The sequence below is a fragment of the Microtus ochrogaster genome, unplaced genomic scaffold (genome assembly GCF_000317375.1).
Source record: "Microtus ochrogaster isolate Prairie Vole_2 unplaced genomic scaffold, MicOch1.0 UNK165, whole genome shotgun sequence".
Classification (NCBI taxonomy): domain Eukaryota; kingdom Metazoa; phylum Chordata; class Mammalia; order Rodentia; family Cricetidae; genus Microtus; species Microtus ochrogaster.
This window is the reverse complement of record NW_004949263.1, coordinates 185,931-198,402: the sequence shown is the minus strand read 5'-3', so window position 1 is coordinate 198,402 and position 12,472 is coordinate 185,931. Positions and strand designations below refer to the sequence as shown.

Below are 12,472 nucleotides of genomic sequence, written 5' to 3'. Positions count from 1 at the left end.
GGCTTTGGAGCCTGTCCTGGAACTAGCTATGTAGACCAGGCTGGTCTCGAACTCACAGAGATCCGCCTGCCTCTGCCTCCCGAGTGCTGGGATTATAATAAGAGAAGAACTATATCTCAATAAAACTACTTATTTAGAAAGAGAGAAGAGAAGAAACTGAGGAAACCCAGAAGGCAGGGTCCCTTATTTTTTGTCCTTGCACAAAACCAACGGAAACAACAATTCTATTAAGTTAGAAAAGCAATCTGATTTAGCTTTTTTGTAAAAACCTATGGAATTAAATTTATAATATTTACATAAATAGAGTATTATGGTCCAGTCCCCATGAAGTCAATATTAAAAACAGAGAAGCATCAAGCTGAATATGGTGGTGCATGCTTTTAATCCCAGAACTTGGGAGGCTGAAACAAGCAAATGTCTGTGACTTTGAGGCCAGTCTGGTCTTTTAAGCTAGTTCTAGACCAACCGGGGGTACACAGTGAGACCCTCAAAACAAACTAACAAGTAAACAAACAAACTAAACAAACAAGCAAAAATCAACAAATAACAAAATGAGGAGCAGAATAAGATCACCTTTGACATACAAGTGTACCAGAAAGTCACAACTCCAAAACACCAAAACTGGAATGTCCTACTTCAAGATATATTAACAAACCAGAGAATTAGAAGAATTAAAAATGAAGAATTAGAAGAAAAACAGGAGTGAATAACAATGTCTTAACAGAGTCAGAAAGCATAAGAGAAAAGAAGATAATCAAAAAGGGAATGAAAAGACTCAATTCCAGCTCTTGGGAGGGTGGGGCAAAAGGACCATGAATTTGAGGCCAGCCTGGGCTATGTGTTAAATGTGATGCCAGCCTGAGCTACAGAGAGTTTATCTCAAAAAAAACACAAAAAAGGAACCCAAGAAGTAATGAACCTGGAGCAGGGCCGGCAGCTTAGGAACAACAGCTTGCTCTCTGTGGTTGCCGTAGGAGAGCCATTCTCATGCCCAGGGCGTCCTTGTGATTGATCTTCCGTGCAGTGTGGGACTAGGGCCAAAGGATGACTGCCCGGATCATGCCCATTACCTGGAGAGGCTATCGAGAGCCTGGATGAAGTGGTCTGTCCCTGAGCTATCCTTCTCAGGATTCTCCATCAGAGACATGGTGGCAAAGACTACGTCGCTGGCCAGGAACTTATGTTTGAACCCAAAATGAATGCTGAAAGTCTGCACACGCATGTCCTTCATCCTGTCAAGGGAGGAAGCAATGTGGCTGTCACTCTCAACTTGTCCAGATCAACAGATCACCCTACAGCTCCTCACAGGTCCCCAAGAATGTGACCAATGCTTAGAGGATGAGGTAGACTAGAACACCCAGCCCCTGCAGCCCACTGTCAGGACCTCAGTTCTTGGCCTAGGGATGAGTAGTACATACCCATCAGGCCTGAGGTGAGCAGGATTCCTGTCTATGTCCTAATGTTAGCTGGCCGGGCAGGAGCCCCCAGGCACAGGGCCTCAGTGGTGCCTGACTTCTGATTCCAGTAGTCTATCTACATCACAGTCCAAGGATTTAAAGATCTTACACATGCCAGGCGTGTGATGTACTCAGGAGGCAGAGGCAGGTGGATCTCTGTGAGTTTGAGTCTATCTCAACAAAAAAGAAGAAGAAGAAGAAGAAGAAGAAGAAGAAGAAGAAGAAGAAGAAGAAGAAGAAGAAGAAGAAGAAGAAGAAGAAGAAGGAAAGAAAGAGAAAAAGAAAAACTCTAAATATTAAGGGCAGTTTTAAAAAGTGCATTTTAGTTTATTTTTTAAAATAATTTTTGTAAAGTTATTATGTGAATGTGTGTCTATGTGCATATATGCTCAAAGAGACCAGAGGAGGATATAAAATCCCCCTGGAGCTGGAGTTACAAGTAATTATGAACCATCGGCCACGATGTCAGGAACTGAAACTCAGGTCCTCTGGAAGGGCAGTGCGCACTTTAAGAAAAAAAATATTTACTTTCATTTTATGTGCATTTGTGTTTTGCCTGTCTGTATTTTTTTTTTTTTATAAGAATGTTGGAAATCCAGGAACTGGAGTTACACACAGCTGTGAGCTGCCATGTAGGTGCTGGGAATTAAACCCAGGTTTGGTTTTTTTTGTTTGTTTGTTTTTTTATTTTTCGAGAGAGGGTTTCTCTGTAGCTTTTTGGTTAAACCCAGGTCCTCTGAAAGAGTAGTCAGTGTTCTTAACCACTGAGTCATCTCTCCATCTTTTCAGTCCAGGAAGAACTGAATTCAAGATCTCAGAACTTCAGAAACAGTCAAGTTTGAGTTAGACATAATAGTTTGTACATTCTTGGGGTTTGTTCTTATCTTTGCATCAGTCTAGGTGGACAGCAAAAGTAGAAGCCCTATCTTTAAGAGGCATAATCCAGAAAAGCATTTACCCAAATTTATTTGCAGATTCTTCAATCATTTCCCGCAAATTCTCCTTCAAGGAGACGTCCATGGACTGAAACTTCTGTTTCACTTGTTTCAGTGGAAGCCTGGAGAGAGCAAGCTGTGTGAGACTCAGACACCACCAGCAGGGAGGAGGCTTTATGGGGTCACGGTGCATGCCCGCCAGGGGTGCCCTGACACTGCATTCAGACCACATACCAGGACACGGAGGAGGAGCTGTACTGTACATCCAAGTAAGTCACAGCTACAGGGCAGGGCAGTCACTCACCCCATGTCTGCAAGGAATTCCTGGAGTCGCTTCTGCCCATGTACAGACCAGAGCTTGAACCTGGCTGCAGTGTAGCTGGTGTTGTACAGGCTTTCGTGGAGGGACCAGTGCTGGTACAGCGCCAGGCGGAGGCTGGGTCCAAGGTCAAGGAGCACATGTGGTACCCACTGCCCACTACCTGCTTGGAGCCACCAGTGGCTTATATCCTTCAGTTGGTACGGACCCACCCAGAATTCTTAATGGACAGCCCTGTTTGTGGGAACCTTTTGTTGGAGCATTTCTGGGTATCTATGTTGGGGGCTGCTTGAGAGCGGCAGAGACCAGAGCTGCCTGATTCATGGAGGGAGCACCTGAAGTTGAATCATTTCCTCCTTTTGCACCATGCACCATTTTCTCTCTTTGACAGACAAGATGCAGAGTTTGAAAGCCAGCTACTATGGTCACAGCCCCATATACCATGAGAAGCAGAATAAGCAGCCCAGGTCACTATTTTGGTCTGTTGCCACGGTCTGCCTACCCCAGCCCAACTCTCCCTGTTCTTAAAGCCCTTTCTCCATCCCTTCCTGAACTGGCCCTTCACCAACTACAGCCCCTTGAGTACACACGGACCCCATCACAGGGTCTCCTCTACAGGGATCAGGCTAACTCTGCAGTCTTGCTGGTGCCTTGCTACTGCTCCATTGGATACTTGGTGTTTCTTGTCCTCATCAGTGCCCTTCTTTCCCAGTCCTGGGGCCCAGGGACTGGGCAAAGCTGTCCACTTTGCTTCAGCTCTCAGTAGCCTCCCACATGACCCAGACACAATTTGTGGCCAGCAAATACACCATAAACACACTGCTTATAGGAGGACAGGGGCAGCTCTATCACCATAGTGATGGAGCAGAAAGCACCTACTGAGCAACATGCAAGTGGTGAGTGCTGCCTCGGACCCAAGGTGCAGAGCTGCAAAGATACTCATACTCAAAAGAGATCCGGGTGCAGTCTACAGAGAGCGTGTTCTCCTCCGCCTCATTCCGGTGGTTATGCCGGGACACGTGACGTTGCAGGATACCAATATCAGTCACATACTTCATTCTGGAAGAAAGTATGACAGGTTGAGCCAGCTCTTTCCCCAACTCAGGAGCCTCCCCACCAAACAGCTGTTCCTGAATGAGGATTGAGGAAGCTTGTTTAAGTATAAACCAGCCAGCCAGGGATTGACAACAGAGAGAGAAGGTCAGGGTAGCCTCTGGCCAGGCTATCTCCCATCTTGAGGTATTAAGACACCTTTTGTGAGCATCATGGAGGGGGCTGGCTACTAGCCATACAAGCAATTAGATCCCCATAACAATGATCCACACAGAAAGTAGACCAGCACATGTATCACCAGCAAGTGCAGACGGGGTAGGCAGACCCCACTGGCTTGAGCCACAAACCATGATGGTGACAAGAAGGTCTCATCTGAGGCCACCAGCAGGGGAAGTTCCTAATGCTGTATGCACTATCATTTCTAAATGTCACTCACATGCTTTCCCTATGCCATCCTTTTTAAACAAAACTATTTATTTTTAAGGTGTCTGTAGCCTGCAGCCTCCCAACACGGGTGCCGTGCTGAGAACTGAACTCAAGTCCTCCATAAGAGCAGCAGGCGCTCTTACTGCTGAACCATCTTCCTAACGCCTCCACGACATCCTTAACAGGGAAGGACTGAGGCAGAGCAAGGCCGGAGGCCGGCTCAAAGAGGCAACCCAAGCAACAGAACTGTGACTTCAGCTTGAGTTCTTTAAACTTCCTGGGCTACCTAGAAGGCCTTATACACAGTGGGGGACTCCGAAAACTGCGCAAGGAAGAAGGTGAGCAGTTGAAGGTGATGCTTAGGGACATTTGTGGGGTCTCCTGAAGAGGGTTAGAACTGCAGGCCTGACCTATTCATTCATGTCCTACTTGGTATCTAGGAGGCTGAACTGCCTACGGGAGGCAGAGAGCTATTACTTTCCCCAGTTCACAGAGTCCAGGAGAAGGGAGCGCACCACACTCACAGAGGACCAGCCCTTCTTAACCCTGCTTACCTTTTGAGAACAAACCCATTCTCCCTGCCAGGACCCCTAGGCCTTCACTTTCTCTTTCCTTACTTCTTCCATGCATCCACGTCTCCCCCGAACCTCTAACATGCATGGGCTACTTATTACCTGCCTCTAGGACACAGAATAATGAAGTCAAACAAATCCTTCCTCCCATTGTTGGCTCCACCCAGTGGACTTCACAAGGTGATAAAGAGGCCAAGCTAGGCCAGAAGTAAAGACAGAGAACTGCTACTGTGTCTAAGAGCCCAGGCAAGGAGAAGAGCCACCCTTCTCCTCCTTCTCCATAAGCTTTTCAATCCCATCTCCTCATGACAAACTCAGGGGCTGCCACATAGCACAGAACTGTCCCCCAAACTGAGGGCATCCTCCTTACTGAGTGATCTTGTCATGCACCCACTGGTCCGTCAGTCCAACAATGGCCCACCTAGAAGAAAAGCAGAAGATGACGGTCAGCCATAAGCTGCCTGTGCTTGGTAGGCTATGTGCCATGGAGCCAGCTGACATGAGGGACAACCCAGGCTCGACATTCTCAGAAGTGTCTTGTTAGTATGGCCTCCCAACTCACCGTGCCCACCCCAGGATCTGTAAACTATCAATCTTCGGGCTTCTTTTCTACTGAAATATTTGACTTTGAAATATTGACATTTTGAAATTGTGCCTTACATCTTAATAAACAGGATATCATAACCTTGTTATGGAATAAGAAGGTTTTTCCATAAGGTTAGGCTTCCAGTTCTAGGGCAAAGCTTAGGTAGACATAAAGTATAAATGGGTCAGACAGAAGCCACCAGTGTAAACAAGTGACGTAAAGAACCCATCATGGGTCAGACAAGAAGGCATTAGGCCGTCCATCCAGTAAAAGAAGTGTCCTATGTAAGGTACACTGCGTAATCCCAGGCCCAGCCCTCTCTAGTTCTTGTCAAGACTGGTTACTACCAGCTTAGTAGGAAACTAATTTAGCTTGAATACCAAAGCAATGTGGCCAGCAGGTCCCTGTCACTGGTACAGGAGCCCTGCCTCACCTAACTGTAGGATCTTTTCATGTTAGACTCCAACTCAGTACTCAGCACTAAGTGACCTGACTGGAGCAGTGGGTGGGCAAGTGGCCAAGTAATGGCACAGAGTATAAGAATGAGAGCTGAGACCTGGTGAGGCAACAGAGCAGCATCCTTGCATCTGAAGAATGGTGGAGCACCCTTGGGCTTAGAGGTGGCCCTGCAAAGTCCTAGCCTATCCTGGTTCTTTGTAGACCTGTGTAACTATCACAGTGATGATCAGAGCCGAGGGGCCTTGGCAGACTGCACAGAAAACAAGGACCACAAACAAAGGGCCAAGTAAGTGGAGCCAGGTCAGATTTACATGCTGCCTCTCATGTATAAAGACCAGATTTTACTTCTAGATTAACCGAGTTGCCAGTGACTGGCAGACCCATTGGTCTGTGTGTTCAAGGCCCTGGTCGCAGTCTTCAAAGAGAAATAGCAGGCAGGGACAATTCTGCACTGGATTGTACCAGTGCCAGGGCAGCAAGGATGTCTAATAAGGGCTGTCTTACTCAAACCTCAAATTAAAGTACTTATAGGACAGAAGACTAAGCAATAGGGTGGAGACAGGAGCTGCACTGGAGCCCCACTGTTCTCTGTAAGGTTGTATGAGTTTCCTAGCTTCACACTCAACCCCAAGAAACCTAGGGTTATAAATTATTCCGGGGAGGGGCTGTACCTAACATTCCTGGTGGAAGCAAGGGGCTATCAAGTGACACTGACGTTTGCTGGTGGCACGACTCCCAACATGGATGCTGCAGAGTGTACAGGAATATGTGTGTGTGTGTGTGTGTGTGTGTGTGTGTGTGTGTGTGTGTGTGTGTGTGTGTGTGTGCGCGCGCGCTACATACCACAGCATGTCATTCAGGTCCTTGGACATCATCCATGCCAGGTCAAACATCACCATGGCTGACTGCAAGGAAGCAGAAAAGTCTGAAGCCAAGTCACTGAGTTCACAGAAGGGGCACTACAATGGGACAGTTCTAAGTCAAGGAGCCCAGCCAAGGCCTGCAGATCAGGGTACTCAGGCTTCTTTCCGGTATGTGAGGAAAAAGTCCCCATCAGAGTGAAGGAAGGAAGACCGAGTAATTCCACTGACCTGAACATTAGTCTCTGCTGTCTAAAGTCACTTGTATCTGTGCTTTCATCATGCAGCAAACGAAGAGTGGAAAGAAAGTGCCACCCAGCGGGGAGCCCAGGCACAGCACTGTGCAGAGACCTCTGTGCACTTATAGGTCATCTCAAGGCTAGGATGAGAACATAGGTCCGGAGGCCCTGTTGTCTGAATGTCCACACTGACTGCACCTGCATCCTTCCTGCTTGGAGGCAGGCTCCAATTCATCCCCAGAGAGGCCAGATGAGGCAGGGTTCTGGTCACCAGGATATTAAAGTGGGAGGGGCTTCTGGACTCCCCCTTAAGGCCTTTCAGGGACAGAAGAGGTAAGCAGGCTGAGTGGTGAGAGACTGTGAAGGTATCTGACCAGCACACTTAGTGTGAACATATCCTCCGGAAAGAACAATTTCAAGGGAATTGTCTACTTGTCTGGAGAAAGTTAGACATCATTTCTAAGCTTGTCAGTTCCCTCCCTAACCCACTGCAAGGGCTGAGCAGATAGTCAAAGGATGGCAAACCTTGACTACAAAGGAGACAAGGGAAATATAACATCAAGAGTCCAAGGTCTAAGAGCAAATTTGAAGACTAAATACAGAATTTTTATTGAAAACAAATTTGATTTGTACTGAGCATATATCACTTTTGCACTATCAAAAAGTAAACAGAAAAATCTTAAGTCAAATTAACATATGCTAAGAACCATATACCTTCTAGAGCTACTGAAGGCCCTAAATTCTGGACAACACTAACAGAGCCTAGCCACAGGCTTTCCACACTAAATTCTATTTAAAAATCAGATGTGCCACTGTAACTCTACAGTTTAATCTTCTCGTACAGATATTAATACAGATTACTTATTTATTTTGAGGTAAGTCTTATATAGCTCTGGATTGCCTGGAACTTGCTAGGTAGATCAGTCAGGCCTTGAACTCAGAGATGTGCCTGCTTCAGACTCCTAAACGCTGGGATTAAAGGCGTGTGCTACTGTGCCATTGTTAAGGCAGTTTAGCATAAACTAAAGTCCTCTGAAAGGAGGGAAGCCTCAATTGAGAAAATGCCTCAATAAGATCCACAAGCCTATAGGGCATTTTCTATTTAGGGATTGATAAGAGAGAGCCTAGCCCATTGTGGATGGGGCTATCCCTGGTCTGTGTATTCTAAAGCAGGCTGAGCAAACCATGAGGAGCAAACACTCTTCCATGGCCTCTGCAACAGCTCCAGCTCCCAAATTCCTGTTTTGAGTCTTTGCCCTAACTTCCCTCAGTGATGCCCATTCCTCTCCAAGTTTCTTTGGTCATGGTGTTTCATCATAGCAATAGTAACCCTAACTAAACAGCTACCACACCCAACTTAATCTGTATTTTTAATGATCTGTTTGCCTGCATGTGTCTGTGCAGCACATGTGTGTCTGGTGCCCACAGAGGACAGGGGAAGGAGACAGCTATCTGGACCTGTATCATGGACAGCTGTGAGCTGCCATGAGGTGCTGGGAACCAAACCTGGGTCCTCTCTAAGAGAACTTGTTGCTCTTATTTGTTGAGCCGTCTCCCTAGCTCCATTACTTTGTATTTTTGATGATGAACATAAAGAACAGCTGCAGGCAGTTACATGGCTTGAGGGGAGACTACCCAAGCAACTACCTCTGAGAGGAGTGGAGGTGCTCTCTACTTGAGTGGGCACACCCAACACTGCAAAAACAAGACAAAATAAGCAGTATTCAACACATCCATCTTGCCCAACATTCTAGCTTTGCTACCCCACCCTGTGGAGCACGCTTGGTTCCTCTGGAACTTCTGGCTGATTAGATGCTTGAGACCACTATGGCTGTGAGGCACAATCTGAGAGCAGCCCAGAAAAGTTCAAAATTCAGAATGTAAAGCACAGAGAAAACACACTTTCTCTCTGAGATAGGGTTTCTCTTTGTAGTCCCAGTTGCCCAGGAATTCACTCTGTAGACCAGGCTGGCCTCAAACTCAAGAAATCTGCCTGCCTCTGGCTCCTGAGTACTGGGACTAAAGGTATGCACCACCATGCCTGGCTTTACTTTATGAAATAAAATTTTGCTTGATTCAAGAATTAAAAACTAACTGGAAAAGTGTCGGAGGGTAGCTCATTGGTGAGCACCTTTCTAGCAACAACTGAGTGCTAGGTTTGATCCCTAGCACTACAAAAGCCGAGAGGAAAACCAGCAATTATTATTATTATTATTCACAAAGGGGGAAGGATTTATCTTGGATTGCAGTTTCAGGCACCACAGTGGGAAGGACACAGCAAAGCAGAACAGCTCATGTCAAGGCTCCCAGGAAGCAAAAGGAATCCACTATGGTCTTTAATCTTGGTAGGCACAGTAGTGTATAACTACATTCCCAGGGAGGCAGGAAGGTCACTTGAAGCCAGGAGCTCATGGCTATCAGACCTGTATAAGAGGTCCTTGTCTCAAAAAAATTTGATTTCTACTGAGCATGTATCACTTTTGTTCCACCACAAGTTAGTAAATAAATAGAAACATAAGGTGAACCATCAGAGTACACTGGGAAACACCCATTCTATTCAGTTTCCAGAGAAGGAGGAGTGGACAGCTCAGAGACGCAGTACCACCACCCAAAGGTACAAGTTGGGAAGATGCAGCTCAATCCAGATTCTTCTGGCTGTAAAACCCTTGCTCTCTTACATTCTAGGACACTGCCCCCTAGAGTCAGAACTTTGCAGTGCATTAGGTCTATTCCTACTTACCGATGTCCCATAATATTCATACTGCTCGTAATCAAAGAGGATGTCTCTCCTGAAACAACACAAAATGGTGTCTGGCTAGAGGTGGCAAGACAGGAAGGCAAACATTTTAAAAAGGCTAAAATTTTAGTTTAAAAAAAAATTAAATCATGGTATCATTTGTTTTCACTTACTAATTCTTTTGCAGGATATACATATATATTTTAGGCAGGTCTGGTCTCAGAATCTTGAGAAATTATCTCAAAGCAATTCAAAAGAACAAGAAAGACACACCAGTATGTGAATGAAAAAAAGAAACAAAAAAGGAAGGATGGCTGCTCCTAGATATGGTAGTGGAGAAAGTTTATTGGAGATAAAGGAAGAGCATAGGCAGAGGAAAGAGCATCTGGGAGAGTCCAGAGTAGACGTGACCAGGCTGAGATGGGTTATGTGGTGAGGGAAGGAAGGGAAAGCCAGACCAAGAAGCCAGGAAGGTATAGGGTAGACAAAAGGGGCCAAGTAACCAAAATGGTTGGATTATATAGGGAAGGGCAGCCCAGCCCCTGGGCTGGAGAGTACAGGGTAGGGGGCAGGGTATGCTATAGGTAGAGACTGAGGATGCTAAGAGATCCTGGCAGTCAGGTCTGCTCTGATATGTTAAATAAGCACCACAGCCAGTCATTCGTCCAGGGTTTGAGACCCAACATTGTGTACACAATGTTATTTAACTGTAAACTTATTTGCAATGGTAAAATGGAGAAAAGGGCCAGATGTGGTGATACCTGTAGTAACAGCGCCCAGTAGGCTACGACAGGAGACTGAACAGTTGAAGGCCCGCCTGGGCTACATGGTAAGGCAATGTCTCTAAATAAGCAAATAAATGAACAAAAAGGCTCAGGGATGGGTCAATAAAGGATACTGCTATCCAAGCATAAGGAACTGAGTGTGGGTCCCCAGCACCCACATAAAAAGCTAAGTGTTGCGTGTATTGGGGTCAGGAGCAGGGAAGCAGAGACAGGTGACCCCCAAAACTCACAAGCCAGTCAATCTAGCCAAACTGATGAGCCCCAAGCTCAGTGAGAGATCTTGCCTCCAAAAAATTAAGTGGAAAGTAATCAAGAAAACCCCTGAATATATCACAGCCACAACTACAGTGGAAACCATTTGCTTCACCAGAGGCCAGATGGAAAACCAGAGCCCCAATTAAATGCCCTATCCCCCAGCATCATACTGCCAACACTCTCAGTTCCTATGCACTCACCCCAAACCTCCCCTTCCCTCCTTGTCAATGTGCCCACCCAGCATATGCCAATCACCACTCTGTCACCGTATCCTGGCTCTGAACTGCTGCAGAGAACCCTCTGCTACACCAGAGGCCACCTGGTCACCAGAAGTCCAGCCCCCAACTCTGATAAAGACCCTCTACTCAACCATAGGCCACTTGGGCCAAAAGACTAGAGAGGAAACAGAAACCAAGGAACAAAACATCCATACAACAAAGACAAACTCAGAAATCGGCACCTAGACCTATAATTTCCCCAAACCCAGATGCCTAGATGCCAGTGTAAGAGCACAATCAATGACAGCCAGGGCAACATGGCGCCACCAGAGCCCAGCTATTCAATAACACCAAGCCCTGGATATTCCAACACAGCTGAAGCACAAGACAACTTTAAAACCAACTTTATAATGAAAGTCGTTTGTAAAGAGGAAATTAATAAATCCCTTTTAAAAGACCAAGAAAAAACAATAGGAAACAAATAAAACTGCTCAAGGCTCAATAACGGAAATAGAAGCAACAAAGAAAATATAAACTGAAGGAATTCCGGAAAAGGAAGACCGGGGGGTAAGTGAACAGGAGCTACAGAATGCAGGACATGGAGGAAGAGAGTCTCAGGCTTTGAAGATACAATAGAAGAAACAGATAGATAGGTCAAAGAAAATGTTAAATCTAAAAAAATTCCTGAAAGAAAACATCCAGAAAATCTGGTACATCATGAAAAGATCAAATCTAAGAATAATATGAATAGAAGTATCCCAGCTCAAAGGTCCAGAAATTTTGTTTTTGTTTTTTTGAGACAGGGTTTTTCTGTGTAATAGCTCTGCTGTCCTTGCACTTTCTTTGGAGACCAGACTCACAGAGATCTGCCTGCCTTGGCCTTTGGAGTGCTGGGATTAAAGGTGTGCACCACCATCAACCTACTCAGAAAATTTATTTATTTATTTTTGATTTTTCAAGACAAGGTTTCTATCCTTGAATTCACAGAGATCTGCCTGCCTTTGCCTCCTGAGCGCTGGGATTAAAGGCGTGTGCCACCACCACCCAGCCAGAAAATATTTTAAACAAAATAAGAGAAGAAAAACTTACTAACCTTAAAAGATACAAGAAACATACTGAACACAAAATAGATTGGAAGTCCCCTCACCATATAATAATCAAAACACTAAGAAAGAATATTAAAAGATGCAAGGGGAAAAGACCAAACAACATGTAAAGGAAGACCTATTAGAATGACACCTGACTTTTTAATGGTGACTCTAAAAACCAGAAGGGCCTGGACAGATGTCCTGCAGACTCTAAAGTCAAATTTAAACAAATATCAAGCCCTACAGAAAGTACTAAAAGAAAAACTTCAACCCAAGGAGGGTAGCTACACCCATGAGAACACAGGAAATAGTTCCACACCAGATAAACCAAAAGGGTGCACACACACCCCCCCACACACTCTTATACCACTACCACTACCAACAACAAAATAAGTAATTAACAATCATTGGCCATTAATATCTCTCAATATCAATAGACTCAATTCCCCAATAAAAAGACAGAGACTAGCCGGGCGGTGGTGG

General features: G+C 45.5%; 1 protein-coding gene across 1 annotated transcript in view; it reads right to left on the bottom strand.

The window, feature by feature from the left end:
- Window positions 1-12,472, bottom strand: part of Cdc45 (cell division cycle 45) — a 41,146-nt gene that overhangs the window by 14,144 nt on the left and 14,530 nt on the right. The window contains exons 7-13 of the mRNA XM_005372053.3: window positions 9,647-9,695; window positions 6,651-6,712; window positions 5,133-5,183; window positions 3,651-3,770; window positions 2,697-2,828; window positions 2,416-2,514; window positions 1,071-1,232 (exon numbers count right to left, since the gene is read on the bottom strand). Coding sequence (XP_005372110.1) covers window positions 1,071-1,232; window positions 2,416-2,514; window positions 2,697-2,828; window positions 3,651-3,770; window positions 5,133-5,183; window positions 6,651-6,712; window positions 9,647-9,695 — 675 coding nt within the window. The remainder of the gene's footprint in view (window positions 1-1,070; window positions 1,233-2,415; window positions 2,515-2,696; window positions 2,829-3,650; window positions 3,771-5,132; window positions 5,184-6,650; window positions 6,713-9,646; window positions 9,696-12,472) is intronic.